General features: G+C 40.2%; 1 protein-coding gene across 5 annotated transcripts; it reads left to right on the top strand.

Moving 5' to 3' along the window:
• P4HA2 (prolyl 4-hydroxylase subunit alpha 2) lies at positions 1-26,319 on the top strand. Of its 5 annotated transcripts, XM_015641948.2 has the most exons (17): positions 1-64; positions 1,114-1,216; positions 6,774-6,873; positions 8,613-8,709; positions 9,869-10,020; positions 11,403-11,540; positions 12,376-12,615; positions 14,105-14,316; positions 15,092-15,268; positions 18,768-18,838; positions 19,069-19,168; positions 20,039-20,092; positions 22,451-22,510; positions 22,579-22,644; positions 24,773-24,841; positions 25,241-25,337; positions 26,085-26,319. In XM_015641948.2, exons 3-17 carry the CDS (start codon positions 6,792-6,794, stop codon positions 26,153-26,155), a joined length of 1,686 nt encoding a protein of 561 aa, XP_015497434.1. In that variant the 5' UTR covers positions 1-64; positions 1,114-1,216; positions 6,774-6,791; the 3' UTR covers positions 26,156-26,319. The 5 variants fall into 5 exon arrangements, with proteins under 5 accessions (XP_015497434.1, XP_015497429.1, XP_015497433.1 ...); XM_015641943.2 differs by lacking the exon at positions 22,451-22,510; XM_015641947.2 differs by lacking the exon at positions 22,579-22,644.
• The last annotated feature ends 1,312 nt before the right edge of the window (positions 26,320-27,631 follow it).

Raw genomic sequence — 27,631 nt, 5'->3', positions numbered from 1 at the left:
CGGGGGGCGTGCCTGGAAGGGCCGGGGCGCTTCTAGAACGGGCGGCGGGAGCGGCGGCAGCACGGTGAGCGGGGTAGACTTGAGGGTACAGCCATACGCTGAGAGCGGCGGCGGTCCGCGACACGCTGTGCCCGCTGCCGCAGCCCCCCGGGACTGGCGGGGATCCCGCTGCGGGGGAGCCGTGAGCGCTGCCCGGCTGCGCGGTGTGCTAGCGGGTGGAAGGCGGTTCAGCCCTGGCGCTCCGCGGTTTAATCCTCGTCCGGGATCCTCGCTCGGCTGCTGGGGGTCGGTGGGTCCTGGGGGGCTCCCTCGGTCCAGCTCCCCGGGGCGGGTCGGCGAGCAGCAGCCCCTCGGTGCTCTGGGCGGTGTGGCACGGAGGGGAGGTGGTACCGTAAAACATCAGCGGCTCTTTGTAAGCGTGTTAGAGGTGTCATCGCTAATACAGTGGGAGAGCTTGCTTCCCTTCTCCGCGCTGTTTGGGTTTGATAGGACTGGCATTCCCGGTTAAATGACGGCTGACTCTGAGTTAACTGGCTGTGCATGTTCCCTGCCTGCCATAGGCTCAGCATAGAGCAAGCAATGACTTAAGCTTTGTAGAGGTGTCCAAACCCCACTTGTTCTGCTCACGTCTCGTTTTACTTTACTCTGAGCTTTTTTTTTCCCAAAAAAAGCCTGTCTCTGCACAGTTGTGCAGCTGAGCTGGGGACAAGCCAGGAGAGCTCAGCCAGCCCTGTGTGACCTGTTCGATTCAGTGACCAAAGCCTCGGTGGAAAAGGCTGTGCAAAGACACTGGAGAGCAGCTGATGTGAAAACTGAAGGCACTGCTTAAGTGTTGCCACAGCTCAGCTGGAGCACAGCAGCTTGGCATGTCATAAAATGACAAAACATGCCTTTGATTAGACAGGAGTAATTCTATTTCTGGAAGCAAAGAGCGTCCTTGTAACCTGGAAGCAGGGAGGAGAGAGGATATGTAAATAAGGACTATTTTGGGGACTGGCTGACTTGGTGGTGTTTAGTGTTTCTAGCCAATAATCATCCATCTTCCTCAGCAGTAAAGCAGTGCTCCACAGAAGACATTTTTGTAACAAAACCTCTTGCTTTTTAATTTTATAGGTGCTCTGTGAGGGTGGAGTAGAGCTGAAAGGCCGCTGTGTCCATCTTTACCGGGGTAATACTTTATCTTTCTGACATTAAGGACTTGGAAATAATCCCACAGGTATGTGGTGAATATATATAGCAATCAATAACTGCCACTCTCATTTCACAAGCAGAACATTATTCTGCACTGGTAAATTGGCACTACTGTGACACTAACAGACAAGAATGTGTCTTCTTGCTATTGACATAATTTCTTGGGATTATAAATTTTATAATACAAATTATTAATCTGTATTTCTATGTATTATTATATATTTTTATGTATTATATTTATTCATGTTATTATATTATTTTTATATATATTTGGAATATAATTTTTTTAATGTGACTAATCATACATTGGGAAGCAGTACAGGAATTACATTCTTCAGAGAGAATAACAGCAGAGGGAGCAGCATTTACCAGTTAGTGTAAGAAATTTTTCACTGGAGGTTTAAGTTAGGAATCCAATCTGTTTATGATTTCCGTGCTGTGCACATTGGCAAACTTCCAAAGAAGCAAGCTGTAAACATAGATATTTTTCCTATGACTAGTTCTGATTTTTGTGCATGATTTTCTATATGTCATAGATATGAGAACATGGAATGTGGAAGGGGGCATGTTCTAGGGTGATGTTAGAGTAGAATCAACCCCTGAGATAATGATAATGTCTGAGATAATGCCTGACTTTAATTAAATTTAATTGAAAAAAACAGTCCACTGACAGTAGCTCTTTCAATGTGGAAAGAACCCCTCTTATTTCCAAACAGGAAGATATTTTTAATGCTTTACATGAGCAAATGGTAAGTTATGTCAAGTTATGTTAAGTATGATGATATACTAAAGTCATGGCCTTAGCCCAGTAAAATGCAATCTAAATACTAATGCTAAAAAAAAATAAGCTGTAGTGGAAAAAGCCCTGAGTCTTTTTGTCTTCACCAACACTGTGGAATTTGAATCCAGGCTGCTTTATAAAGGCAGAGCTTGCGGAGTAAGGTTTAGGTGGATTTGCTGTGCCTTAGACTTGCATCAGTTTTGTTCTCTACTGGAGTGTTGAAAAAACATTCTCTGTTATAACTTAAAAAAAAATATACTGGGAGCCAATCAAGATGATTATGGCTTTTAAGGTGGTTATAATTTATTTAATGTTAAAATAAATGCCAGCAGGTTTGTGTGATTGTGCTGTGTCCTTGTTAATGCTTGCAAATCAACAGGTTTTCCTCATTTTCTTTTGGCTTGCCTTAAGAAACAGAAGGCAGTGATATTGGTGTTTTTCCTAGGTGATTATAATTGTTTTTAGATGCATATTACAATACTTTGTAAAAAAGGTGCTGATGTTGGCATAAGCTGCTTCGAGCAGCAAAGCCGATGTGCCCTGGAGGAAGGGGCTGGGTTGAACACTGGTGCATCTGAGTTCATGTGGATAATGAATTTCAGCTCTGAATTACTGATGTTTCAAAGTCTTCAGCCAATGGTGTAGGTTTTCTTTCCTTAGTATTTAATAATTTTTAAAAAGTCTTGTTATAGCTGCTATTGTATGTTGGGCTAATCTGCAAGACTTGAAATATTGTTACACGTGGATGGTTTTATGGCTGCTTTTCTTGGTTGGTATTGAGAGAGGCTCCTCCTTGCAACATCTTGAAAATCTGTTTAAAATTAAGCCTGTCTTTTGGCTCTTAATAAGTAAGCAGCCTTGGAGGTTTTTTTGTTTATACTATTTTCCACTTATATATCATTAACCTTATCTACAGCCACCAGTACTGATAGCAACTTAATGTCTACTTTTGAAGCTCCATTTTTTGTGGAGGGGAAAGGGATGAAGCCATCTGCAGCACCAGTTCAGTACTGTTTAGTGTGTCTGCAAGTAAGAAGACAGGGTGGAAAACAGTGGCATTTGGAGGAGCCCCAAACAGGCCTGTTTCATCCAACAGTCCAGCCTCAAATTGCTGTTTGAGGATGAACCAAACTTCAGAACCTCAACTGTGTGTGCACTGAGAACTCATCAGTGGCCTGAGGTGATCTTGAATTAGAGATTTGCTTGTTGGATTTCACCATGATATTTAAATGTAGGTACATATGGAAGCAGCTGTTTCCAGAGTGATTTCCCAGGTGTCTTTAACAGCACAGGCAAGCACAGACGAGGAGACAGGCTGTAACCCTTGTCATCAGCTCCTATGTTGTATTTCGGTAGCTCAGAAAAATGGTATCTTAATCAGATGTTGACAGTATCTGGTTATGATACTTTGTCTCACAAACTTTTTTCCTCTGCAGTAAATTCTGTGTCTGTAAGTATGGAACCAAAACCAGAGAGCAGTACTCTGCCTTAATTACTTAGAAGAAACCATTGCTGTGTGCTCTGAAAAATTTTTCCCCTACCTTGTCTTTGGAAAAAGAGATTACTTGTAGCAGTTACATAGCACCCCAGTTCCCCACCTCCCCTAGAGAAGCCCCATAGCAAAGGGGGCTTTAAATGTCACATTTAAGTGTGGAGTGGAAGAACACTGGAGTTGTTTTTTTTGGAGTTCATGTGATCAAAAGGAGTGTTCACATATAAGTAACACTGGTCTAATTAACCACAATAAAGGGTATGACTTGTATTCTTTATGTTGTACAGGCTGGTCTTATGTTGGTTTTGCTTAATTAAATTTTTCTGCATATCTGTGCAAATTTGGAGCTGGATGAAGGACTTGCTTTTTTTGTCCCTGGTTTTAGTTAGGTTGTCAGGCTAGTGGAGTTCTCGTGTACTATGGTGAATAAAGGAGACTATATCGTGTCAGTTTGTTCAGAAGTTTAATCCTAAAGGCACTAGATGAGTATTTCCTCTTCTGACCTGAGAAAAGTCTTCCTTTTTGGCTGGGATCTGGCCTGTGTCCCCTTGTGACTGGATATGAAATTCAGAGTGAGTGAGGAACTGAGAACCATGGTAGATGTGCAAGCAGCTTCCCTTTAACAGGTCTCCATTTTTATATCTTGTTGATTATGAGGTTTTAGGAAAGCTCATTTAATAAAGAATTCAGTCTAACCTGTGGAGAAAAATTCCATCCTTGTGTACTTTGTCTAGAAGCTTTTTTATTTCTGCCAGTGTTCTCTGAGCCTGACAGCACCCTTTCCATAGGGAGTAATGATTCATTGAGGTCTTATACTGTAAAGAAGTAAAAAAACCAATGAACACCCTCTCCCTCCTGAAAAAGCCCACAAAAGAAAAAGCCAGAAATATAGGTGTGATTTATCCTACACTTTGTTGTCTGGCATTTCTGTTTGAATAAAACAGACTGGCTTTACAAACATTTGTCTTCATTATTGAGGCATGAGCTACTCATGCCCCTTCTGCCCCACTTGCCTTCTTTGTTAGCAAGATTGTTTAGCTGGAGTGGGGTGAGCACACATACATGTGGCTGTGCACACACACTCCTGCCGGCCAAGACTGTGGATGTTCAGCCTCCTGTAATTCATTATTTGTGCTGGTTTTCCCAGTAACAGCTGTGTAAAGAATGTGTACAAACAATCTGCAAACCCTGCAGCCAGGTGTCCTTGTTTGAGCAAGAGCTGCTTTCTCTTTTGACTGAGGTCTCTCTTTATTGACTCAAGTAAAATTGAGTAGGATGGTAAAGCTGTTGAAGATCTGTAAAGACAAGCTGCTAGCTGCAGTAGGTGTGCTTCTTGGCAGATATCCTCAGCCATGAGAGAACATGATGAGGAGGTACAGGAGAATGTAGAGTTGTGTTTTTAAACTGAAGTATTCACTTGTAATTGTTCTCCCAGACTTTATGTTGTGCATCCAAAAAACCACTCCATTAAATGATGGCAGACTATTCAGATGGACAGATGAGGCTTAATGTATTGAAATTAATGTACTTCCCCAGTGTGTTTGACTTGCTGGGCTTTCTGCTACATCACTTATTGTGGCTTGTGATATTGGCAGACCTCTCCGTGGCACTATTCACTCAGCTTTACGCATTTCTCAGATTACCCATTTACTAGTTCTTAACTAACTTAAATAAGCAGTTTGGGAATATGTGGTTTGCAGAAGGGTGAGAAACAGAAGAAGGAAAGAAGACTTTTTATGATACTGCAAGACATTTTCATGCTTACTCGTGCTTTCAAACTCTTGTGGTAAATGATTCCTTGTGTAGTCTTGCAAAGCAATCAAAAGAAGAATTTAAAAGTAATCATCTTGCCATGTGATAATACACAGCAGAGGACAGAGCTATTTCTAATGTTTTTAGCGATGTAGGTATCACTGAAGGAAGTGTTTGATGTTTGTGTCTGTGGCACTGGTGAGCCCAGCTGAGGGTAAGAGCTTCAGTTGTGCTGTGGGCTTGAAAATGGAGAAAGAAAGGGCGATATCCACTTTATCTTTCATGGATATTTCATCTTGTGGAGGCAAATGTGTGGAGCCCAAGGGAACAAGTTGGAGTTATTGCAGAATTATATCTTGATTCCTTCCTATTTGTTGCATTGCTTGAAATTTCAAGACACTCCATATATTTTCCTTTCCTTTTCCCCCCTCCATTCCCCTTTCTCAGGTTGATTCCATTTTGCCCCCAACAGATGCATTTTTACTGTGTTTGGAATTACTGGGTCACACATGGTAATTTTGAGCCACCAGTTTGCCCAGTTACATTGAGTAGGAAAAAGCAGTAAGTGCTTCTGTAGTTGAGGTGAAGAGTTGTCACCTCCCTTTTGACACTTCAAGGACGTGCCAAGAGCTCCATGTTTGAGCTGCAGTGCTTCTACATGAGATTGGCATTGGTGGCTGTTCCTGCTTGGTGGACAGGCAGCTCTGGAGTGAGCTGTGGACTGATCTAAGTGCAGTGCTCACAAATCCTCTGGAGAAGGTGTTCTGGTCATCAGACCTCCCAGGAGGCTCTTCTGTATGCCCCTTGCATCCTTCACTTCACTTGACCCCATCTGTTCAGACTGGCTTTCCTCCCATAGCCCTTAGGCTGTGCTTTTGGAACTGGAACAATCTGCTTTCAACATCCATCTCTGGGGCTGGGTTTCTAAACTGGCACAGCCTTTGAAATACAGAAATTATAAGGGCTGTGCCCAGAGGCCAATATGCTGAGATAATGCATCTTGAATAAGCAGAGCTAGAAATTTTTCTTACAACTTTTCCAACCGTTGCTGCCACTTCCATGTTACAAAATGTTCTCTATTTGGCTTTCTTACTATTTGTGTTTCTAGACGGTTTTTACATAACTGAGTTTCATAGAATGCTATAAATCCATTTAATTTAGACTTTTATTATTATTATTGGACTATAATACAATTTTGTGGGTCTCATATTTTCCAGCTCCAGTTATGTCTGACATGGAAGGTGCTCAGCTGCTCTTGCAATAGAGCTTGTTCTTGCTGTCTCAGTGGACAACATATTGTTTCCTTTACTTTTCTTGTGTGCACTTCCCAGTGTCTTCCGTGTAAATCTCAAAGAGTATGCAAGAAAGCATTTGAGACTGTCAAGTAACAGCTCTTAGTGTTGAAGAGTTTTTTCAAACTTTACTAATTAAAATTCAGAGAGTCTAAATAATTTTCATGAGGGTAAAATGACTGAAGGTAAAGATTAATGCTTTGGCTTGTTTCTCACAAATAAGTTAATTATTCTTATTTCTCCTTTTCTTTTTAATTTTTTACAGGTTTGAGGTACCTTGAAGATGAAACCCTGGCTGCAGTTGATGTTCTTCCCTTGTGTTTTCCTGATCTGGCACACAGAAGCAGAGTTCTTTACCTCCATAGGTGTGGAAGGACTCAGTGCATGATGTTGTGATGCTGTTATTGTGATTGCTAGAACTGTTCAAGTTATCATCTGAAGCATATGGCTTTCTTCATGGGGCCCTGACCAGCACTGTCTCTGTCAGGAAAAGCTGCTCTTCTGCAGCATTAGTGCCATTTATTTGCAGTTGGTTGACTTAGAACACTGACCAACATGATTCAAGTTTCCCTGGGGCCTCTGTCAGTAAAGTAAGATGGGGCCTGTGTTCCCTTAGGATTTGTGCATCTGTTGTCACCTTGAACAGAACACCTAAACTCCAATTCAGGATTAAGATTTTTAGCACCTTATGCTAAAAATCTTAATCCTGAATTGGAGTTATGAAAATAATTTAAGTGGTAAATATGTGAAGTTTTTTTTTTTTCACAGCACCTGAAATCTGTCTTCTCAAAAAGTTGGAGTTAGGTGTCAAAAGGAAAAACCAGTAACTCCCATACAATTGTGTGTTTTGCTAGGCTTGAGTAAATCCTAAAGAATTTGCATTTTAATAAATCTGTATAATAACCTGATTTTTATGACAACTTAGTTCCTGTGTTCTAAGAGGATACAGCCATGTATGATTTTGGTAGAGCTTCAAATAAGCATTTTAAATGCTTATTTTAAATTTAAATTTTAAATCTTATTTTAAATAAGAGTTTTCAGCTATTAATTGGTCTCATGTTTTCCTGTCAAGCAGTTTGGGGACTTCCCCTTCATAAGGGTATTAGAGGCTGATTAACTACCACTGGCTGTTCTCCAGAATGTCCTTTGAGTCAGTGGAGCTGTTTCTGAATGTCAAAGTGTAGAGGTCCTTGTGTGTTGTTCTGCACCACTGTGTGGAACTGCTCAGCTGGAGTCCTACTGCCACCCTCCTCACGTGCCCTGTGGCTGGCTGAACAATATTTAACTACATGTGTATTATTTGCTTCTGATTTTTCAAAGTAGCATTTTATACAAAGCTTCCATGAAGGGTTACTTTCTGTTTACACTTACCTATTTCTGAACCTTTCCTAACTCTGAAAATAGCACATCCTGCTGCCTTCTATCTGCTTAATCATGCCTCATTCTTAGTCACTTTGGAATGCTGGAGCTGTGGTTGCATTTATGAGTCTCATCATGCTCTTTCAGTTTGGGCTTTGAAGAGCCAAGTTTGTCATAGCAATTAGGACTGACACGTTAGCAATTTCCTCTAATACTAATCAGGAGAGTGTGTGAGTGTCTCTGAACATTAGTCTGAAATTCCTCTTGGTGTAATGTTAGGCTGTTTCCACAGTTATCCGTGTTTTAAAGCTGTAACTTTAAATAATGGCAGTGATTAAGCTAATAATTTGTAAGTGTGATCTAATCTGTATCCATATGTAGAACAGATGCTTTGGCAACCATTTGGATTTTTTGTTGCTTTATCTCCATAGCTGTATGAGTGTCAAACCCTTTTAATTGTCTTGCATTCACTTGTAACACTGAAAGTAATTCAGAGGCAGAGGAAGGATCAGAGCAAAGCTAAGGTGAACTGTTGAAGTTGGGCTTTAAAAGCCTCTTGAAGCATTTGAATGCCAGACCTATGGGTCTAATAGCTTTTGTGGTTTACAGGCACTGAAGTGTGCACCCTTAACTTGTCTGTTTGTGATGGTTTTAATAGCCTTGGGGCATTTAAGGTTTGTCTTCTGTGCACTTGGGAATGTTACTTTCTTTAGGTCTGATGAATATTTGCTCCTGTTCTTTTTAGGTCAAATGACAGACCTGATTTATGCAGAGAGGGACTTGGTACAGTCTTTACAGGAATATATCCGAGCAGAAGAGAAAAAGCTGTCTCAGATTAAAAGGTAGGGGAGATTGTGTAATGAAGGGTGACAAAATGGCTCATTTGTGTTCAATCACACCCCACCTTTCTCACCACTCTCTGATGCTAAATCTTGTTGGTATTTCCTCAGTAGATAATCACAGGGAGAGGATAGGTACTAACTTGGTTTAATTTATTACCATTAACCTACAAGGGTCCAAGGGTCCCTGCTTCAGATATCACTTAGAATTTGCTTCTTTAGAAATGGTTCTTTGGTGGGCTCTCCCCACTTTGCCCTGTCCTTGAACCATCACAGGACTCCTGTAGAGAGGCCACATCAGGAGTCTTGCTATGAGAGCTGAATGCTTCTGTGTGCCAGTGCTCTGTGCTGCCTGTTGTTCCATGTAAACAGGGCTGATGACAAGAGCCAAGTATACCAGTGGCATTCACCAAATCTCTGGGTTCCTTACTGTGTTGGCTTTGCCCTCAGGGACAGTTCTTCTCCCTTGTTCTCTTCAGATGCCAGCCTGGCTGCAGCACATCTCTGATGTTGTCCTGTTTGCTTGAATCACTTGAAAGGCTCTTGCTGACAACTTTGTGTTGCTTAGGAAGATTGTTCATTCTTGTCTAGCCAAAGCAATATTTACTAGGGTGTGACAGGAAGATAGTCTAAATGAGGTCCAGGTTCAGAACAGCCAGGTGCCTCTAGAGGGAGGCATGCTTTCCAAAGAACTTCTGAACCTGCAGCTGTCTGTGTCAACCTGACCTTCCTTTGGGAGTGTAGAATGATATTAGAGCTGTGGACTAGTGAAATGGTATGAATTCTGGTCACATGTACACAAAAGGGTCTTTTCTTGGAAAGCTGCCCTTTGGAGGCAAAATAATATCCTCTTCAAGTATTGGTAAAAAGGATATCTGTTCAGTCTGTTACTAAAGTGATACTTTTAAGGCTCATTACAACTGAGATGCATGCCTACTGAAGTTAGGCTTAAAATACTAAGCAGGGAAATATTTTCCCTTTGAAAGAGACTACTGGAATTGAAAAACCTCCACTTTATCCTTGTGAATTTGAAAGTTTGAAAGCCAGTTTTGACAGTAAAAGCAGCAATAATTTGATCTAGATGTGCAATTTGAATGATTTAAGAAGGAAGATGTACATTCATAAATTGTTCTCAAGCTGAGGTGCGCACTTCTTGTTTCAGCTGGGCTGAAAAAATGGATATACTGACCAGCAAATCAGCCTCTGATCCAGAGGGGTATCTGGCACACCCTGTAAATGCATATAAGCTTGTGAAGCGTTTGAATACTGACTGGCTGGAATTGGAAAACCTGGTTCTTCAGGATACAGCAAATGGTAAGGAGTTACAGGGAACTGCTGTTGGGAGGCAGCCTTGTGTTCTGGAAAACCACAAGCTTGCCTGTGGTTTAAATCTTATTGTCAAGTTTGTTTAAAATGCAGCTAAGGGATTTGCCTTGTGTGTGTACTGATTACCCAAGTGAGTGAAACTTGCAAAATTTGCAACTGAAACACATCTCATTCAAGACTCAGAAACTTTATTTGGGGAAAAAGGGAGAATGGGATATGCTTAAAGCTGTGGTGGTAACTGTTGAGTTTTATGTTCTCTTGTATATAAACTGCTTCATTTGCTTCCAAGTCTGTTGCTTCTCTTGGTGATTGTTTTTTCAACCATGTTGATCAGAGACAAAATTAAGAATCAAAATGAGTCCCATATTGAACTGGTGGAAAAATTTGTATCAGCCCCAGCATTAGAGTTGGCAGATGCTGTAGTCTGTCAAAACCTATCCTTCTAAATCAAAGGTTTCCATTACTAATCCTTGGGTTTGCATCATTCTATCAAGTGTTTGCCTGAATTTGCTTGCATACCTTTAAGTGGAGGTTTATTTTTACTGGACTTTTGGAAAGTGAGGGAGAGGTGGTTATGTTTTTCAGGCAGAACACCACATGTTTACTGTGTGGTTCCTTCCCTTTGTACTGTGCATATGCTAAAGTTGAGGTACTTGAAAGATTTTCCAAGCAAGGCTTTTATTGCCTTTTGGAATGGTTTTCCTAAATGGAAATAAAATACTGAAATCTATTGAATACATCTGTCACTAATTCTTTTTCTAAAGGCTTTTATCCAGTTTGGCTTGCTGTATGACTGAAAATGGTTGGGCTGTTTTCCTTCAATTGATGGCTTCCTCTTCTGCCCAACCAACTTGCTGTGTAACTCTGATATATCTACCTAGTGCATTTAATTTTATTTCTGAATATCACTTGGTTTTACTTGTCAGGCTTAACTCTCTCACTGAGTAAGGTCCTATGCTAGTGAGGGGATCCTGGATCAGGATTTTGGAATTGAGACTTGAAAAGCTCTTAAGGCTTTAGAGGTTGGAATACAGAGTTGAAGATCATTGACAGTTAAGTTTTCATGTCAGAAAGAGACGTTAGAGGAAAATGAAGATCATTAGATCCATCATGCTGTGCATCAATAATTGTGTGTCACAAGAAAATGGAGGAGTTTAGCTATTTATCCTTTATTTTTTACTCATGAGCCATATTTCTTGAGAAGGGACAGAAAACAATGTGTTTAACTTTTGGGCCTAATAAGAGACTTTAAATCTGGATTATTTAAAACTCAATATTCAGGCTAGAGCAGATGTTTCCTCTTCTGTGTCAATCTTGTACTGATGTTTATTCAAGCTTTGGAAGTAACATCTTTCCTTTTTACTGTGAAGGCTTTATTGCAAATCTTACAATCCAGCGTCAGTTTTTTCCAACTGAAGAAGATGAGACTGGAGCAGCGAAGGCTCTGATGCGCCTGCAGGACACCTACAAACTGGATTCTGAAACCCTCTCTCGAGGGAACTTGCCAGGTAAGTGCACCAAGGTCTCCTTGGCTTTAACAGGAAGTGGTAACATCCTCAAAATCTTGCCAAAAATCCTTTATGAATTGAGGATTAACTGGTTTTGCCACAGAGATGTTTCAGGAAATCCCTGGAGATACTGGGGTGTCTGATTGTTAGCTGAGTCCTGATGAATGTCTGTTGCTCATGAGACTTCTACTGAAACAGGTTATGGTGGCTACCAACAGGGTGTTCACAAACTGGATAGGCTTTGTTGGTGTGTGGGTAGATGAGCTGACACAATGTTTAGTTATTGGAAGTATTAATGGCCTTTAATAACTAATTAATTTTTAAGTCTTACCTGTTCATCTTCTGAGCTGGAAGCTGCAACTGGAAATCAGTGCAGTCACACTCAACTGGACACCCAATTTGTTTAAATAAATATCAGCTTGCTTATACCCAAATACAGGCTTACAATAAAGAGAAACAAGCTGGCTGTGCATGTAGTCAGGCTTCTCTGGTCATCTAACAGTGTTAATCTGTAGATTAGGTGAAATCTATTAAGATGTTAGTCTGCTCTTCCTTCATCTACAACAGAAAACACAATAACTTACCACTGCAACTTCTGTTAAACTTCTCTGTTTCCAGAGGAATGAATTAGAATAAAATTAAGACAGAGTTTCCTCTTTAATTCTGATGGTGATCACTTTAGTACTGAATTAAAAATATTGTCAAAGCATTGTTTCTTAGAAACATTTTTGGATTATAAAAGTGTGTATTTACAGATACTTCTCAATGTGTCCCATATATTTAAGGCAAAGGTGCTTCTGTGTGTGCTTGCTGAAAGCTATGTTTTTGTTTTTAGGAACAAAATATAGATCCTCCCTGACAGTTGGTGACTGCTACGGCATGGGGAAGACAGCCTACAATGATGGGGACTATTACCACACTGTGCTCTGGATGGAGCAGGCCTTAAAACAGCATGATGAAGGGGAGGATACAACAGTCAGCAAAGTAGAGATCTTAGATTATTTCAGCTATGCTGTTTTCCAGTTTGGGGATTTGCACAGAGCCATGGAGCTCACCAGACGGCTGATATCCCTTGGTAAGAACAAAGACCACGTTATTTTAGCTGGGGAGTGTTGCCAGCAGCTGAGCTGAGAGCAGTCTTGGCCCATCCACATTGGTGAGCTGACTGGAAAGGATATGCTGACAGAAGACTTATAATAAATGCAGGTCCTGGAAAAAAGGCTATTTATGCATGAAGTATCTTTAGCTGTCTTATGGTACATGCTGTTGTTATTCAAGGCCCCCATGTGTCTGACTGCACTCACTACCTGTGTGCTTTGTGCTTTTTTTTTTTGTGTTTTTAGCTTTCCCTTGAGTAGGCAAATAAGCTTCCTACCCAGCTTTGCCTACTTCCTGCATTGGAAAGATCTGTCCTCCTCATTTAGAGTTAACATTACCTGTGTTAGGTATTTGATGGGTGTTTTAATGAGTTGTGGTTCTTAGTTTAAATATTAGCAGCATTTTGAGAGTGGGAGAAACCTTCCTATTGAAAAATACTTATTAGTCCAATTTCTGCAGAACTAGAGTTCTTAAATAAAAATTTACAAGGATATGAATATATATCAAATCTCTCTCTCTGCAGTGGGATTTAGCACTGATAACAGAATGCTAATCCTTATCAGCTGTAAACAGTGAAACACACTTGGCAGTCCCCTCTGAAAGCAGCAGCTTCCTCTGCTCTGGGCTCAACTTGTTTATCTGGCCACTGTTACCCTGTGCTCTAATGAGGGGTGACTGGAGTGATCTTTGGGGTTGGTTCCATGAGATAAACACAGTAAAGCTGGGAAGGCCAGAAGAAAAAGAATCTGTTGTAGGTAATAGCATCCAGAAACACAGATGAACAAGGAATTGTTCCTTCCTAGTTATCTGGGGTAAAGATCTATTGATGATGTTTATTGATTCATACCAACATCATTAATAAATCACCAATATGTCCAGAGATCTTAGTGACCCAGGCTCCCTCCCATATAACCCAATTAGAGCTACAGATGGATGCTGTAGGTGGGCTCAAGCTTCTCAACCTGTGAGATGTCTTTGGGACTGAAGACTGTTGCTGGACTCCACCACAGTACTTGGTTAAAGTGTGCTTGTGCAGTGTGGGTGAGGAGCATGGTGGAAAGGAGGACTACAGCAAGTAGGCTACCTTGGTCTCTGCTCATGAGCCCTGGTGATCTGCTCATCTAGGGTGGAACTGGTCAGAAAAGTTGAGAGAAAAGGAGAAATGTAAGGAACAAAAAATGTAAAGAACAAAAAATTGTATTATTTTTCTTGGAGTACAAGTTTTATGATGAGTTCTTCCAGAAATTCTCCCAGGTTCTTTTGTATCCTGTGTGTACCCCTCCTTTGCCAAGATAGAAACTTCCCAGTGTTGTTTTTCAGTGCAGACTGAAGCCAATGCCTTTGTTTCCCTGATAATGCTTTAGAAAGGGAGGAATTGTTGCTGTCTTGATACAGGGACTTGTTTGTACTAACAGTTCCCGAGTTTGCAGAAATCACTGTTTCTGTCTGTTCTTCTCCCAATGAAGACAGCACTCACGAGAGAGCAGGCAGTAATCTGCGGTACTTTGAGAAGCTGCTGGAGAAGGAAAGAGAGGAGAAGGAGAAAGAAAAGTCCATAAACAAGACTGTGACAACCACAGAAGCCATGGTGCAAAGTGGAACCTATGAGAGGCCTCTTGATTACTTGCCAGAGCGTGATATCTATGAGGCCCTTTGCAGAGGTGAAGGGGTGAAAATGGTATGAGACATGAACTTCCTGACTATGCTGCCTTTGCCTAAGGGTGGTCAAGCTTGGTGGGACATATTATGTTTTTCCTTCTGTAAAGCTCTTTTTTTTTAAAAAAAAAAATGCTTGGTTCTGTCCAGGCTGAGATTTGTACCTTTTATTTTGGCTTCTGAATCTTCAGCTGTTACACACAAACAGCTCTTAGCTGTACCTCTTAAGGGTTGTTGAAAATTGATTCTCCTCAGTCTGTCTACTCAGCTTTTTCAAAGTCAGCTGTACAGATATGAAAGGAAGTTTTTTCCCCTGAGAGCTGATTATGCTTTACCACACTCAGGGAATCACATTATCCCTTCTCTTTTGCATCTTAGACCTATTCTTCTGGAGTGACTATTTGACCAAGTGATTTCCAGTACCTCTCAACAAACATGTCTTTAATTCTTGGTCCAGGGAAAACAAACAATTTATTTCATCTGTATAGTCTTAATTATAAGAACCAGGCCTTTTTTTTTAAAGCTCACTGTTTGTGTAATTCTTAATCTGTAAACTCTGATGATTTAATTCCCCGAAAGATTAGTGTTTCAGAGCCTGCTCAGTGGTATTTGGAACAGGATATCTTATTTCTAATTGCAGTAAATTGCAGAATCACTCTTGTTTACCTCTTGTATCCTCTGGTCACCTGGTGGCTTTTACAGTATGTGTGGAATGAAGCTCATCTTCTTGTCTTGCCTGTTTGAAGTTCAAGAAAAGTGTTTGAGCAAACAATGCTTTGTTTGGAATTTTGTTTCAGACACCTCGAAGACAAAAAAGGCTGTTTTGTAGGTACCATGATGGAAACAGAAACCCTCATCTACTCATAGCTCCCTTTAAAGAAGAAGATGAATGGGACAGTCCTCATATTGTGCGTTACTATAATGTCCTTTCTGATGAAGAAATTGAGAAAATTAAACAACTAGCTAAGCCAAAGGTAAGTTTCCCTTTTCCTATCTCACTAATGACTGCTATTTCCATGCTTCAGTCTCTGTTAGCAAGGACTAGGCAAAGGATTAGAAAGATCTAGTTTCATACTACAGATGATCCACTGCAGCTGTGAACCTAAAGGGAACAATTTTGAAACTGGCTGTTGATGTAGGACCATAAAGCCCAGGCTCCCAAAGGTATTTATACCTTGTTGCAATTAATTATGTGAAGTTCTTAGTAAATGGATTAGAAAGCTTTATAAAATTAGAGACTAGACTTGAAAATGTAAATGGCTGAATTAAAGTAATAATAGGTGTTCAATATGCCTTAAGTCTGCCTTTTGAACTGGAGCCAAACTTATATGAAATTTAAAAAGCCCAAATCTCAACAGAAGTAGAAAGGAAAAAAGGTAAATTATGCTAGAATAACGCCTAGAGGTTAGGGTTTTGTTGGTTTGTTTGTGTATTCTGGAATCCACTGCTGTGCTAAACCATTGGTGTTCTCTGTTGCTCATGGTATGAGTTCTGGTGATTCTGCACACAATAAAAGAAGCAGCTACCTCATGCAAAGCTAGTAATTTTCTGTTTTTTCTGGAGGTGGAATTTCCTGCCTGTCACCTTTCTGTCAAAAAGTAGTATGGCAGTGTGATAGTAGCAGATGCTCCCTTAGTTTTTCTGTCAGATCTGAGCAGAATGTAAAACTGAACAAATCTTTGCTTTTAGAGTGGTTCATTTTAGCAGTCTTCAGGTTATTGCTATGAAATATGGTACTAAAATTCCAGTGAAGATTTACTCTTCTATTTCTAAATGTAAGCATAAATAGTTAGAAACAGAGTGAGAAACTGATGCTTCCCAAGATCATTAATAATTTGGGATGTTTGTAAAGCTGGTCTTCTATGACTACAAGCCAGCTGTGGAAGCGTTGGCTGAACACTCCTGTCTCAGTGAGGATTCTCACCTCCTTAAATGGAGAAGTTTTCCTATTACATCATACTAGAAAACTTCAAGAGCTTCAGATAAAATGGAAATATTCACATAAAGCATATCACTTAATCTATTTTATCAAATAAAGCACTGTTTAAAGGCACCTTTTTTTGTGATTTTCCTTTTTATTCAAGGTTTTATGGAAAGTCTTAATTCTTGGTCTCTGAATTTTGCATATATTACTAATGTTAGAGGAGTTCTTCATGTAATCTATGTAGTGTAGAACTGCAGTCAGTCCTTAGAAGAGTGGGTAAATATTATAGCCTTAAGATTCAGATGAAAACTGTCAATTTAAAAAAAGCAGCCATTTTCTTGTAATTTGTTTTTTCTAAACCTATATATAGCTTAGCTGCAGGAATAGCTTTAAATTCTGCAGTACTACTGAAAGAATGGAAAATGAAGTCCTGTGATGAGATGGTCCTTAATAAATACAGCTTAATTTTAGCTTGGAAATTTTAGTTAGTAATCATGGAAGCTTTCAGACAGAACTGTGAAGTTTTATTTTATTTTAGGCTCAGAAAGATGACCACTTTGTTTATGCTAAAATGCATTTGCACAAAATTTTTACTTTTGAGTCCAAGCATTTCAACATTTTCTGCAGTTCACACTTGCCAATACTTTTTGTAGAGAAAGAACATATGTATGTGATTGGGAGTAGCTGCAGTTGAGTTTTGTTTTATTCTTGTTTTGCAAAATGCAATCACTGTTGTTCCACTTCCAAAAAGTAGATCTAGCTTTCCAGGCAATCCATCAGAACTGTCAGGGGAGGGTCAAGAAAATTCTTAGCTCTATTGATTTGGATAGCACTGAGGCAGGTCTGCCATCATAGTATGAGAGCCATATTCCCAAAATTCCTAATGTTACCTGCAAACCAGGAATGTCTGAACAGGCAAGAATATGGCATGAAGTGGGGAGCCATAAATACCTGAGCTCATGCTGCAGGGTTTCAGTAGTGAAGATTTCAGAAGAAAATAACAATGGAGAGCTTGCTAAACTATATAGACTCTGAAACAGTCAGTGAAGCTTTTGACCAATGAAGGATGTTATAATGATTTTTGGAAGCAAATGCCTCTTACAAGGCTGATTTCTCCACCCTGAGAGAGGAAGCCTCACATTTATCAGTTGCTTATACCAACTGAGATGTAGATTGTGTGTCTTAAATGAAGAAATCTGCTTATCGGACCAGATAGGGAATCATATCAAAGCAGTCAGACTTATTTGAGTTCTGATTTATTTAGATCCTGTGCTAGCTGCAGAAATCAAGCAAGCATATACAAGCTTGAAAATGGCAGCAGAATGAAAAGTCTGGGAAGTGAAATATATATCCCCAAAGCTATGCTTTGCTGTACCAGTGAAGAACAACATTCAGTCTGCCTTGCTCTTCTGTTACAATTTATACAGACAAAAATTGGAACAAATTAACAGTGAGTCAGAATTACAGCAGCAGCTGTGCCAAGAACTCTTGTATAGGGACAAGACAGCTGACATGGAGTGTAAAGCTGGCTGGAGATTTATTTGAGGAAAAAATGAGAGAAATAATGACCACATTCTCTGAAGAAGATGCAAATAGAAGGGCTTTCTGTGACCTATAATTAGGTGGAAGAAAAGAGGTATGATTTAGAGTGTGGATGGTTGGCAGGAGTTAAATTTAAATGTGGTCTAAGCTTACAGTCAAAGAAAGGAGTGTCCCAGTTCTTGTTCTCAGCTGCAAGAATGAAAACCAAAGTGAGCTGGTGTATTGTTAGCAGTCATCTGTCACTCTGACACCACAGCAAACTTTTATCAGTCCTGCCAAGTTACTTTTTTTTTTTTCCTACAGATATGCTGATATGGCCTAAATGTGATGATATTCACTGTTTAAAATATGTAGGCATGCTGTGCTTTTGAAGAGTTATCTTCATCGTGTAATGCCATCTCAAACTGACTCAGAACTAGATGTTCCAAGCATTTTTCAGCTGGAAAATTTGAGCATGGGAATGTTGAGAGTTGTCCTTGGGAGTTTTCTACCATTGGGGGTTTGCTTGTCCTATAATTTGTAAATCATTCTGTGAAAGTTTTCAGTTGTTATTTTACATCTGAGAGTGAGGTTGGGTTTTTAGTACACATGAGGATCAGGCTGATTAAATGGACTATCATGGACTATCTAATGATTTTCTCTTCGCCAGGAACTTGGACTTCATATGTTAACTTTTATTGTTGTTCCTTCTCGCTAATATTGACTCCAGCTGTTTAAAAAAAGTGCCTTCAAAACCTGTTCAGCAAGCAACTCATGGATTTAATCAATATCATGGCTTGTGCAGTCCATCAGACTCTTTTTCCAGGATCAAATGCAGGTGATGGATTATACGTGTGTTTCTGCATGTGTTGTTTTAGCATGAAATCAGATCATATTCTAGGTTGAAGCTGTTCCATCCAGTGAGATATTGAAGTTGGACAAATCAGGTGTTGCTTTTGGTAAGATGTGAGAAATTTTCTATCCTGTAGCTGATGTGTTTCTTCCCCCTTGGGATTTTTTTGGCACAGCTGGCACGAGCCACAGTACGTGATCCCAACACTGGTGTCCTTACAGTGGCTAGCTACAGGGTATCCAAGAGGTAAGCAGAGAGAAGGGTTGAGCTTTGAGGTTTTTGTGTTTAGCAGCTGTTGTTTGCTACCTACTGTATTTGAAAACTTGAAGCGCTTTGCATGTAACCAAAGCTTTCCCAACAATTGCATGGAAAATAGCTTTTAGCCATCAGACAAAGGGTAGAAGAATCCTTCTGCCTTGGGAAATGTGATGTGGTGATTGGTATTGTAAAGTAATGTGTTGCTATCCTTCCCTTAGCTCATGGTTGGAAGAAAATGATGATCCTGTTGTGGCCAAGGTGAATCAGCGAATGCAGCAGATCACAGGGTTAACAGTGAAAACAGCAGAGCTCTTGCAGGTTGGTGTGCTGGCTCAAGGGTGGAGATATCAGAACAAAGTAAGATAACTTCCTGCAGGAATCTGAGATTTACCAGTTTGTTCTGAGGGAGGTGCCTGCTGCTTATTTTTCAAGTCTGCAAAAGCTTATTCTCTGTCCTAGTTCAGTGTTTCTAAGACCCAAATATTTTCTGTAGTCCTGCTATAGTCTCATGTGAATTCTGATCTCTGGGTGTGTGTTGGGGAGAAGAGTTACAGTAGTACAACACTGCCAGAATAGCTGTATGTTAGTGCATTTGTTGTTTGTCTTCCTCCATGCTCCTTGAATTCCTCTTTCAGAGCCTGATTGAAATAATCTTGATTACAGGCTATCCACAGAAACTGGGTAATTGTGTAGTGATCTGGGACACACATTAAATACAGCCTCAGAGTAACTAAAACATGTTATGTGATCATAAAGTAAGTGAAGAGGTGCTTTTATTTTCTGTGATTCTGGAGAGGCATTTATATGTAACAGATCATACATGATCCACAGAGTCCACTTCTGTCTCCTAGGCTGGACTTGACAGAGAGTTGCACATTCATCTGCCTTTCCTTCAGAGGAAGGAAGTGAGGCTGTGGTGAAACTATTGCTGCTGAATGTTAAACAAGCTGTTGCAGTGATAAGTACAAACCATCAAACTACAAAAGGGAAAAAGCACTCAAGTTGTTTCTCACCTGTGTAACTCAGCTCTGGCAATACAAAAATAAATTAAGTGTACAATAGATAATAATCTTGCCACAAAGTGCTGTTTCACAGAGCAGGCTTTGAATTCCTGAAAGCAAGTGCTGTTCTGCAGCAGTCACTTGCAGTTCAATAGATACTTATGTGCTTTCTTCTTCCATGCTGTAGGTTGCCAACTATGGAATGGGAGGGCAGTATGAGCCACACTTTGATTTTTCCAGGGTAAGATCACACTTGCAGTTATTTCTTAGTGGGATGGGGAGGAGGGAAGAGTTTGGTCTGAGAGAACTTGTGAAAGTGTTTCTTGCTGGAGCATGTAATATGTAGCCCTGTTGCATGGATGGATTATGAATTCTGAAAAGCCTTTGTACTGCCTTCTCTGATGCTGAAAGTTCAAGAGAATAATGAACAAATCTCCCGGCTTACCTTTGGGACCTTGATTCTTTACACAGTACAGGGACACTAAAAGAGTCATGCAGTACTTGAATGTGGTCTTTGCATTGTATTTTTTTGTAAACTGAGGTCTGCAAGCTCTGGGTTATGAGTCTGCCTTGTTCCATTAGGCTTCTGAATTCAGTGATGTTGTCCAAACCCTGCTTTGCTAGGTGCTTTAAAGCATTTTGCAGGAGCTGACTGAGAAGTCTACCTTCTTCCTGAAAAGTAAACATGGAAATCCTCACAGGTTGTACAGCCCTTCTGGCAGATCCCCCTGAGAGTGGCTAGAGCACTGGGGTCTGAAAAGAGTTCCCTGGATTGGTGTTGAGGGCAGTGCTTCAACACAGGTGGATGTACAGATGGTACCACTGGGTCTTCATCAGGCACTAGGGGGCTCTGCCTGGCAAAAAACAGCTCTGGTTTGCTGTGGGAGAAGGGCAGATTCTGAATAATGACCCTAAACAAGTTCATGGATGTGCTAAGCATACTGAAGAAATATGGTGACTGGTAACTTCAAATATAAATTCCATGTGATGCCTTGGTTTCTGTGGTATTTCAGTGGAATCTGGCATAATTCAAATTGTCCCAGTGGTTTTACCTGGTAAGAGGGATTGCTGCAGCCAGAGTACACAACCCAATAATTGAGTGCAGAATTGAAGTCATCCAACCTAGCACTGTTTAAAAAATAAAAAAATTCCAAGCTTCAACACTATGGAAGCTTGTATTTTCTAGCTGTGGCCCATTCTGAGAATTTTCCTCTTAATTTCAAGTCTGCTTAGTTTCCTGAATTAAGCAAATGCTCTTAAATTCTGTTCAAAGCCTTTGAACTCAAGGACCTCTGGCATCAAATTGGCCACTGTGGACTTTACTTTTGGATTAGTAGCTGGAGCAGAGCCCCACTTGGAACATAACCTTGGCTGTAGTTGTCAGTTAAGGCAAGGCAGTTGCAGAGGTTGCCACAGTTTCAGTCTGGTCCTGCAGGCTCTCTGTGCATCACAGACTTTGTGTTGAAATAGAGGTGCTGCTGTGTCTCTGCAGCTTCTGATCAGCTTTTTGTTCCCTTGCAGTTCTCAAATAGAGACACTTCAGTAGCTGCCTATTACAACCTGGAGGTTTTATTGCTTGTTCAAGGTAGATTTTTGCTGTTGAAGTTCAGAAGTTCATGGTTGGACCTGGGTTTCACAGCAGTGGCAGCAACCAGGAAATTCCCTGTATCTCAGTATTCTTATGTTGGCTTTTTTGGATTGGATTTGCATATGCAAGTCATGGGGTTTTTATGAGCACATTTCAGGAAAGACCACTTGTTTATTAAAACATGCTTCAGGCATATTGAACTATGAAATCTTAGACATGGTCACTGTGATTTTCCTTGTTGTTTGTCTTTTTCAATACTGATTTATTGTTTTCTTTATATGTTGAACATTCTTGCTTTTGTGTATAAAAATGCACCTTGATGTCTCCTAACTGGAATGACCACCTGACTATTAGCAATGTAAATAAAAATTTCTAATTTCATTTTTTTGAAGGCAAGAAAGACGCTGGTGTTCTAGATGTCAGGGCAGAAGCACAAAGAACACCAGTGTGATCTCAACTTCAACAAATGAAACTCACTGTTTTTTACAGACTAAAGATAATTTGATCTTTTGATGTGGCCTTTAGTCCTAGATAGGCAACCACCTGAAACTACTTTATAGTTTTATCTGCTGTCAAAATATGCATTTGCTCTTCTCATGACTCTGTTTCTTTGAGTTGCTACATTTACAAGAATCTGTTAGCTAAAGCCCACTGAAAATTAGTTTTTTTGTATTTGTGTCAGTTGTTGACTTTGGATCAGTGCCCAGAACAACAATGGCTTGTTGTTGACCTTACTTGGATAACATCTGTGCCACAGGCCCTGAAAGCATTGCTCCTATTCTCCCTTCAGAATTGTTCAGTGCAACTTCACCTCATTGCATCCAAGTGCTCCGTGCATGCAGCTGTGCACCCTGGCTACAACTTGTGATTGCTTTCATGTTCCCCTGTGTCAGTTGTCCCCTTTCTGTCCCAAGGCTTTAAATTGGGCTTGAGGGTCTCTGCAGAGCTGCACGTGGGTAGCTCTGGTGAGAGCCTGTTTGGAACCCGGGTTAAAGTTGTTGTCTGTTGCAGCGACCCTTTGACAGCACACTCAAATTGGAAGGAAATAGGCTAGCGACGTTTCTTAACTATGTAAGTACCTCTGTCTGTCTACTGTCTGGGAACTTGAAATTTTCAGTTATTCTCATTTAATTTTATAGAAAGATGAGCCAAATGCTTTCAAGCGGTTAGGGACTGGAAATCGTGTGGCCACTTTTTTAAACTATGTAAGTATGATGATCCTTTATGCATTGAGTGTAACTTTGGCACCATCTTTTTACAGCTTGTGTATTTGGTTATTTGTAGAGATTTCCTGACATCTGGCAGTAGGGATTTCATTATTCTTTCAAGCATCAGGTGTTGTTCATCTGAATTGATAGAATTTTGGTAGTATTTAACCTCATAGCAGAAAATTTGAATACAGGACCCATCTTCTCCTTTTGGCCACTCTGCTGTGGAATCTTTTACTTAATTGGATTCCACGGGGGGGAGAGGAAACTTTGGCTTATTTCTCAGAGGGAAATCACTTGGGGTACTCATGTGGTATGCTTTTGGAGAACTTGAATATCAGCCACTTAATGTGAGACAGGCATATTTTTCCACCACTGTTTTACAGCACACAATGTTGTGGTCTGTCATCTTCTTCCTCAGCTCAAAGCCAGAGTTGCTCAGTTGCTTAGCACAGCTGCTGCTTCAACAAATGGAGGGAGAGGCAGAGCTGATAAATGTGCTGCAACTAGGTTACAAGTGCAGATATGAAAGATTCATTAGGTGCATGCATTACACAGACCACAGACAATATACGTTGGAATCCTAAACATACCTGCCTTGGGAATAATGGCCTTGTTTTCACAGTAGTCTTCTGACACTATTTAATTGATCAACCTGTACCCACTATATCTTTAGGAACACCTCATCTTCTATTTTTAAGATTTGAGTGCTATAGCTTAAATATTTTGTCACGGAATTTTAAATTTGATGGCTGACATCCTATTTTGAGAGTGAAATGCAGCTCAAAACAGTACCAGAAACACTTTCAACTTGCTATGGAGAGGAGGCTGCAATCTTCAAAACAAGAGTTGGAGTAAGATTGGTAGCTGTGAAATATTTTTCTGCAAATGGATTTTAATTTTAAATCAAGTCAATCTTTATTTTGTTTACTTCTCAGAATTTTGGATGAGCTTTTATTTAGAAGGAACAGTACACATCTCTGCCAGTTGTACATGGTCAAAGGCAAATTGCCCTTGTTTGTTTGATGTAGAATACATAACACATCATGCATGTACCAGCAGCACCCTTACTAAAAAGAATGGTTGTGTGGCTAAGATGTGTACTAACTTGCAAGGCTGCATGCACACACTTTCTAGGTGGAAGGGGCAAAATCCTGTGCACCTGTGGTATCTGATGCACTTTTATTGTATGAAGCAGGAGGACACCAGAGTGGTAATAACATCTGCTTTAGACAGAAATCCAAGTTACAATAGGGATTGTGGGGACTTGGAGAATGTATTAATAATAGTTTTTAAATTTGGTGGGAGCTAGATCTGACTAACTTGTTTCTTTTAATTAGAATCTGACCCAAAGCTTACTGAAATCAGTGAGCTTACTGAATTCTATTTTTAATGGGAGCGTTTCCAGGAACTTCGGTGGGTTTTGAGTCAAGTCTAGAATTTACAATAAATCTGTTGTTACTGATGCATACAGTAGGGTTAAATTAATTCCAGTGTAGTAGGGCAAAGAGTAAAGATACATGGTTTTGTTTGGAGACACGTAACTGTAGCTGTTGAAGCTTCAGCTGCCTAATGCATTTGAAATTGTGTAAGACTGCTGGTGAAAAGCATAGAAACACTGCAGAAAGAGAGGCTTTCTAATAGTTTGTGTAGTTTTTGAAGTGGTTGACCAAGATGCATAAACTAAATTATGAAAATTAGTTCCAAAGACATGGTTTCAATTTTGAGGAAATACCTGGTTTAACAGACACTTGTTTTCTAATTGGATGATAAAGTGGAGTGAAATGCTTGAAACCAGCTTACTCTGAAGTTCTGTCTTGTTCTAGAGTATTAGCTTATTAACATTGCAAATACACAACTTCTGGTGGCTATTTGAAGTAAAGGAGGATACATTATCTAGGGAATATATCTCTAGATATACATAGTCTGGACAAAAGCCTTCAGCTGAGATAAAATCCTTCAACAGCAGGTACTGTTTCTTCTGCAGTTTGTGCTGAAGTGCACCTTCCTTATCAGAGCCAATTGTAGAGGTGCAAGTGGAAATTTTAGATTTTGGGACACTTTATCTTGTAGGACTGTATAAAAAGCCATGTAAATGTACAGTTTGTGGACTTTGTTTTCTTAGATGAGTGATGTAGAAGCTGGAGGAGCTACAGTTTTCCCAGATTTTGGGGCAGCAATATGGCCCAAGAAGGTAATGTCTATTGTATGTGTTTGGGTTTATTCCTTCTCTCTCCACTTACTGCCACTCCCTCAGCACAGTCCATGTAAAAGTCAGCTGATGTGACAAGTGCACTTCATTGCAGCTGGAGATACTGATATTGCAGACTACAGGGCATCTCCCTTTGCTGGTAATGGATGAAGTGAACTATTTCTCTGTACAGCTGTTTTTAACAAAGTAAACTTGTGCTCAGTAGAATTCCTCTGTGTTCTGAACATGGCTGAGCTAGAACAGGACTGAGTTTTTCTCAATAGTGACCTGTTCAAGTGCTTTCAGCTGCCTGCAGCTGAATCCATAGGCATCCTCCCCCTTACTTTAACCTGCTTATATTGACTAGGTTCTGACTAATCCAGCTCTGATCTCACTTTTCAGGGAACAGCAGTGTTTTGGTACAATCTCTTCAGAAGTGGTGAGGGGGATTATAGAACAAGACATGCAGCTTGTCCAGTACTAGTGGGGTGTAAATGGGGTAAGTAATACTTCTTTAGAAACAAAACCTGAAGGCAGGCTCATGTATGTAAAGCTGGGGATATACTGACCTCTTACAAAAGCATTTAATAACCTGGGTGTTGCCATTTCTACTACTGGAGTAATTTGGCCATAATGAAATTTCCTGCTGTTGATCTCATGAAGTATTAAGCAGCTGCATTGTACAGTTATAGCTTTTTTAGTGAGTTTTTGGGTCAATGGCACCACTAAGTTTAAGATTGTCACTGGGTTTGTGTAACGTATCAGCATCAGAATGACTTGAATTATCATTTGGCTAGAATCAGGTTTACTCCTACCAAGATCTGTCCATAGTTCTAGCTGCAAAAGGATGAGAGCTCCTTGTAAGGTAAATGGGAGTGTCTGGACATTAGGAATTTTGGCTTCCTGCTGAATGCTTCTCTCAAGCTTTGTATCATCTATTCCCATACCTATATCCCCTAGCCTCCAAGGTATTCCCCTGGAGTGCCAGAGCATGCTGACTGTCTGTGACACAAGCCCCAGAATACACTGTTCTGTTAGTGTTGGCTCTAGAATTTTACATTGGGGAAGATCCCTTTTTCCCCATCCTTTTGCATCTTTCTATGTATCTTCCCTTGGGTGAGTAGAGAAGTATAAGCATGGATGCCCAAAGTCAGAGATTTTACCTCAAGTATCCATCTAGGTTGTGATGATACCCACACTGGGTACATGGTGATAACTAATTCCAGTTCCCTATTTCCTATTTCAGTTTCAAACAAATGGTTTCATGAAAGAGGAAATGAATTCTTAAGACCTTGTGGGAGAACAGAGGTTGACTGAATTCCAGCCTGCTGCAGACCTTTGTTTCTGTCTCCTTTTCTACTGTTGTTTGTTCCAGTTCATTTCTAAGAAATGATCCATCTTTTTCTCCAAGAATCCTGGCACTTTACAACAAAAAAACAATGTTACACCTGTGAAAGAAAGTAAATGACATTGTACACATCCTTGTGTTTCAGTTATTTCCACATTTTCCCTGCCTTCCTCCCTACAGCCTTCCTCCCTACAGTAGCAGTGGTACAATTAGTGCTGTGAGCAATTCTGTTGTTTGGGTGCTTGGTCCTGTGCCTTTTGAATCTCACAAGATTTAGATGTTAAATATTTCTTTGAACCAAAGTTGTTTTTAAAAAAAAATTTGTGTACATGTTGATTTTACTGTATTTCTATGGATCACAAGTTCTAAAGCAAAAATAAATCTTTTTTTCATAAAGTGATTCTCTGTTTGGAGTCCTTGATTGGTGCATCAATGTTTGGTTTTAGGGAACAGTGGGCCTTTACTTTTCCTGCTGAAGGCCTGTTGCCTTGTTGCCCTTCTCCTGTAGGAAGTACATCATGGTTTTGTGTTACATGCAGTCAGAGGCTGGAGACAGATTCATGACCTGAGTCATGGAGATCATGTGACAAACAGCCTGTTTTATTGTTTGGAAATCTCTTACATGTGGGGTCCAAGTTTTCTGCTGGACAATTGCTTGGTTGAGGTCTCAGCACTGCCCAGCTCCCTGACCAGTGATATGTCTGCATTTAAGGTTCAGTGGCATTGGCTGTGGTCCCCTGTATAGGTTTGAATCCAACCTATCCTTGCCTTGTCCAGGGACTTCTGTTTGCTGGAATGAAGCAGGCTAGCCAAATTGGATTTATGTTATGACTGGATTTATCTTATTCAGCTACACAACAGCTGTGATGTGACAGTTCTGGACAGTGTTCTAAAACTCCAGTACACAACATTCTTCTAATGAAACTGGAAAGGTGTAATTTGGGTATTGAAACTATAATGTGTCCTGGGAGCAGAGAAGCTGTGCACTTTGTGCCAGTCACAATTGTGGTCTGAGTTTTACACTTACGAGAAGCCTTTTCCTGTGATGTTAACTCTCCTTTTGCAGGGTGCTATCTTTTTTTGACACAAGCAGTTACAAAAACCTGAAGCCTTTCAAGAATAGTGATATTCTTGACAATCCCTAATTCTAAAAGTAGACATATGCTGATGAAACTTTTTCCCACAGGAGTACCTGAACTCAGCACTTGTGGAAATCAGTAGGATGTTTTGCAAGCAAATCTTAATCTACCTTTGTAGACTGGAGGAGGGTTTTGTCATGCCATTCAGACAGGTTGGGAATAATCCTTCCCTGTGATTCTGCTTTGCCCTTTTGCTCTGTTAACATGTAAGTATTGGCCCCAAGCCACCACATGGAGGATTGAAACTAAGTCTCATTTCTGAATTATTTACAAGACCTAATTCCTGAAAAAAAAAAACAAACAAAA

Source organism: Parus major, chromosome 13 (assembly GCF_001522545.3).
Source record: "Parus major isolate Abel chromosome 13, Parus_major1.1, whole genome shotgun sequence".
Classification (NCBI taxonomy): Eukaryota; Metazoa; Chordata; class Aves; order Passeriformes; family Paridae; genus Parus; species Parus major.
This window is presented reverse-complemented; position numbering and strand designations above follow the sequence as displayed.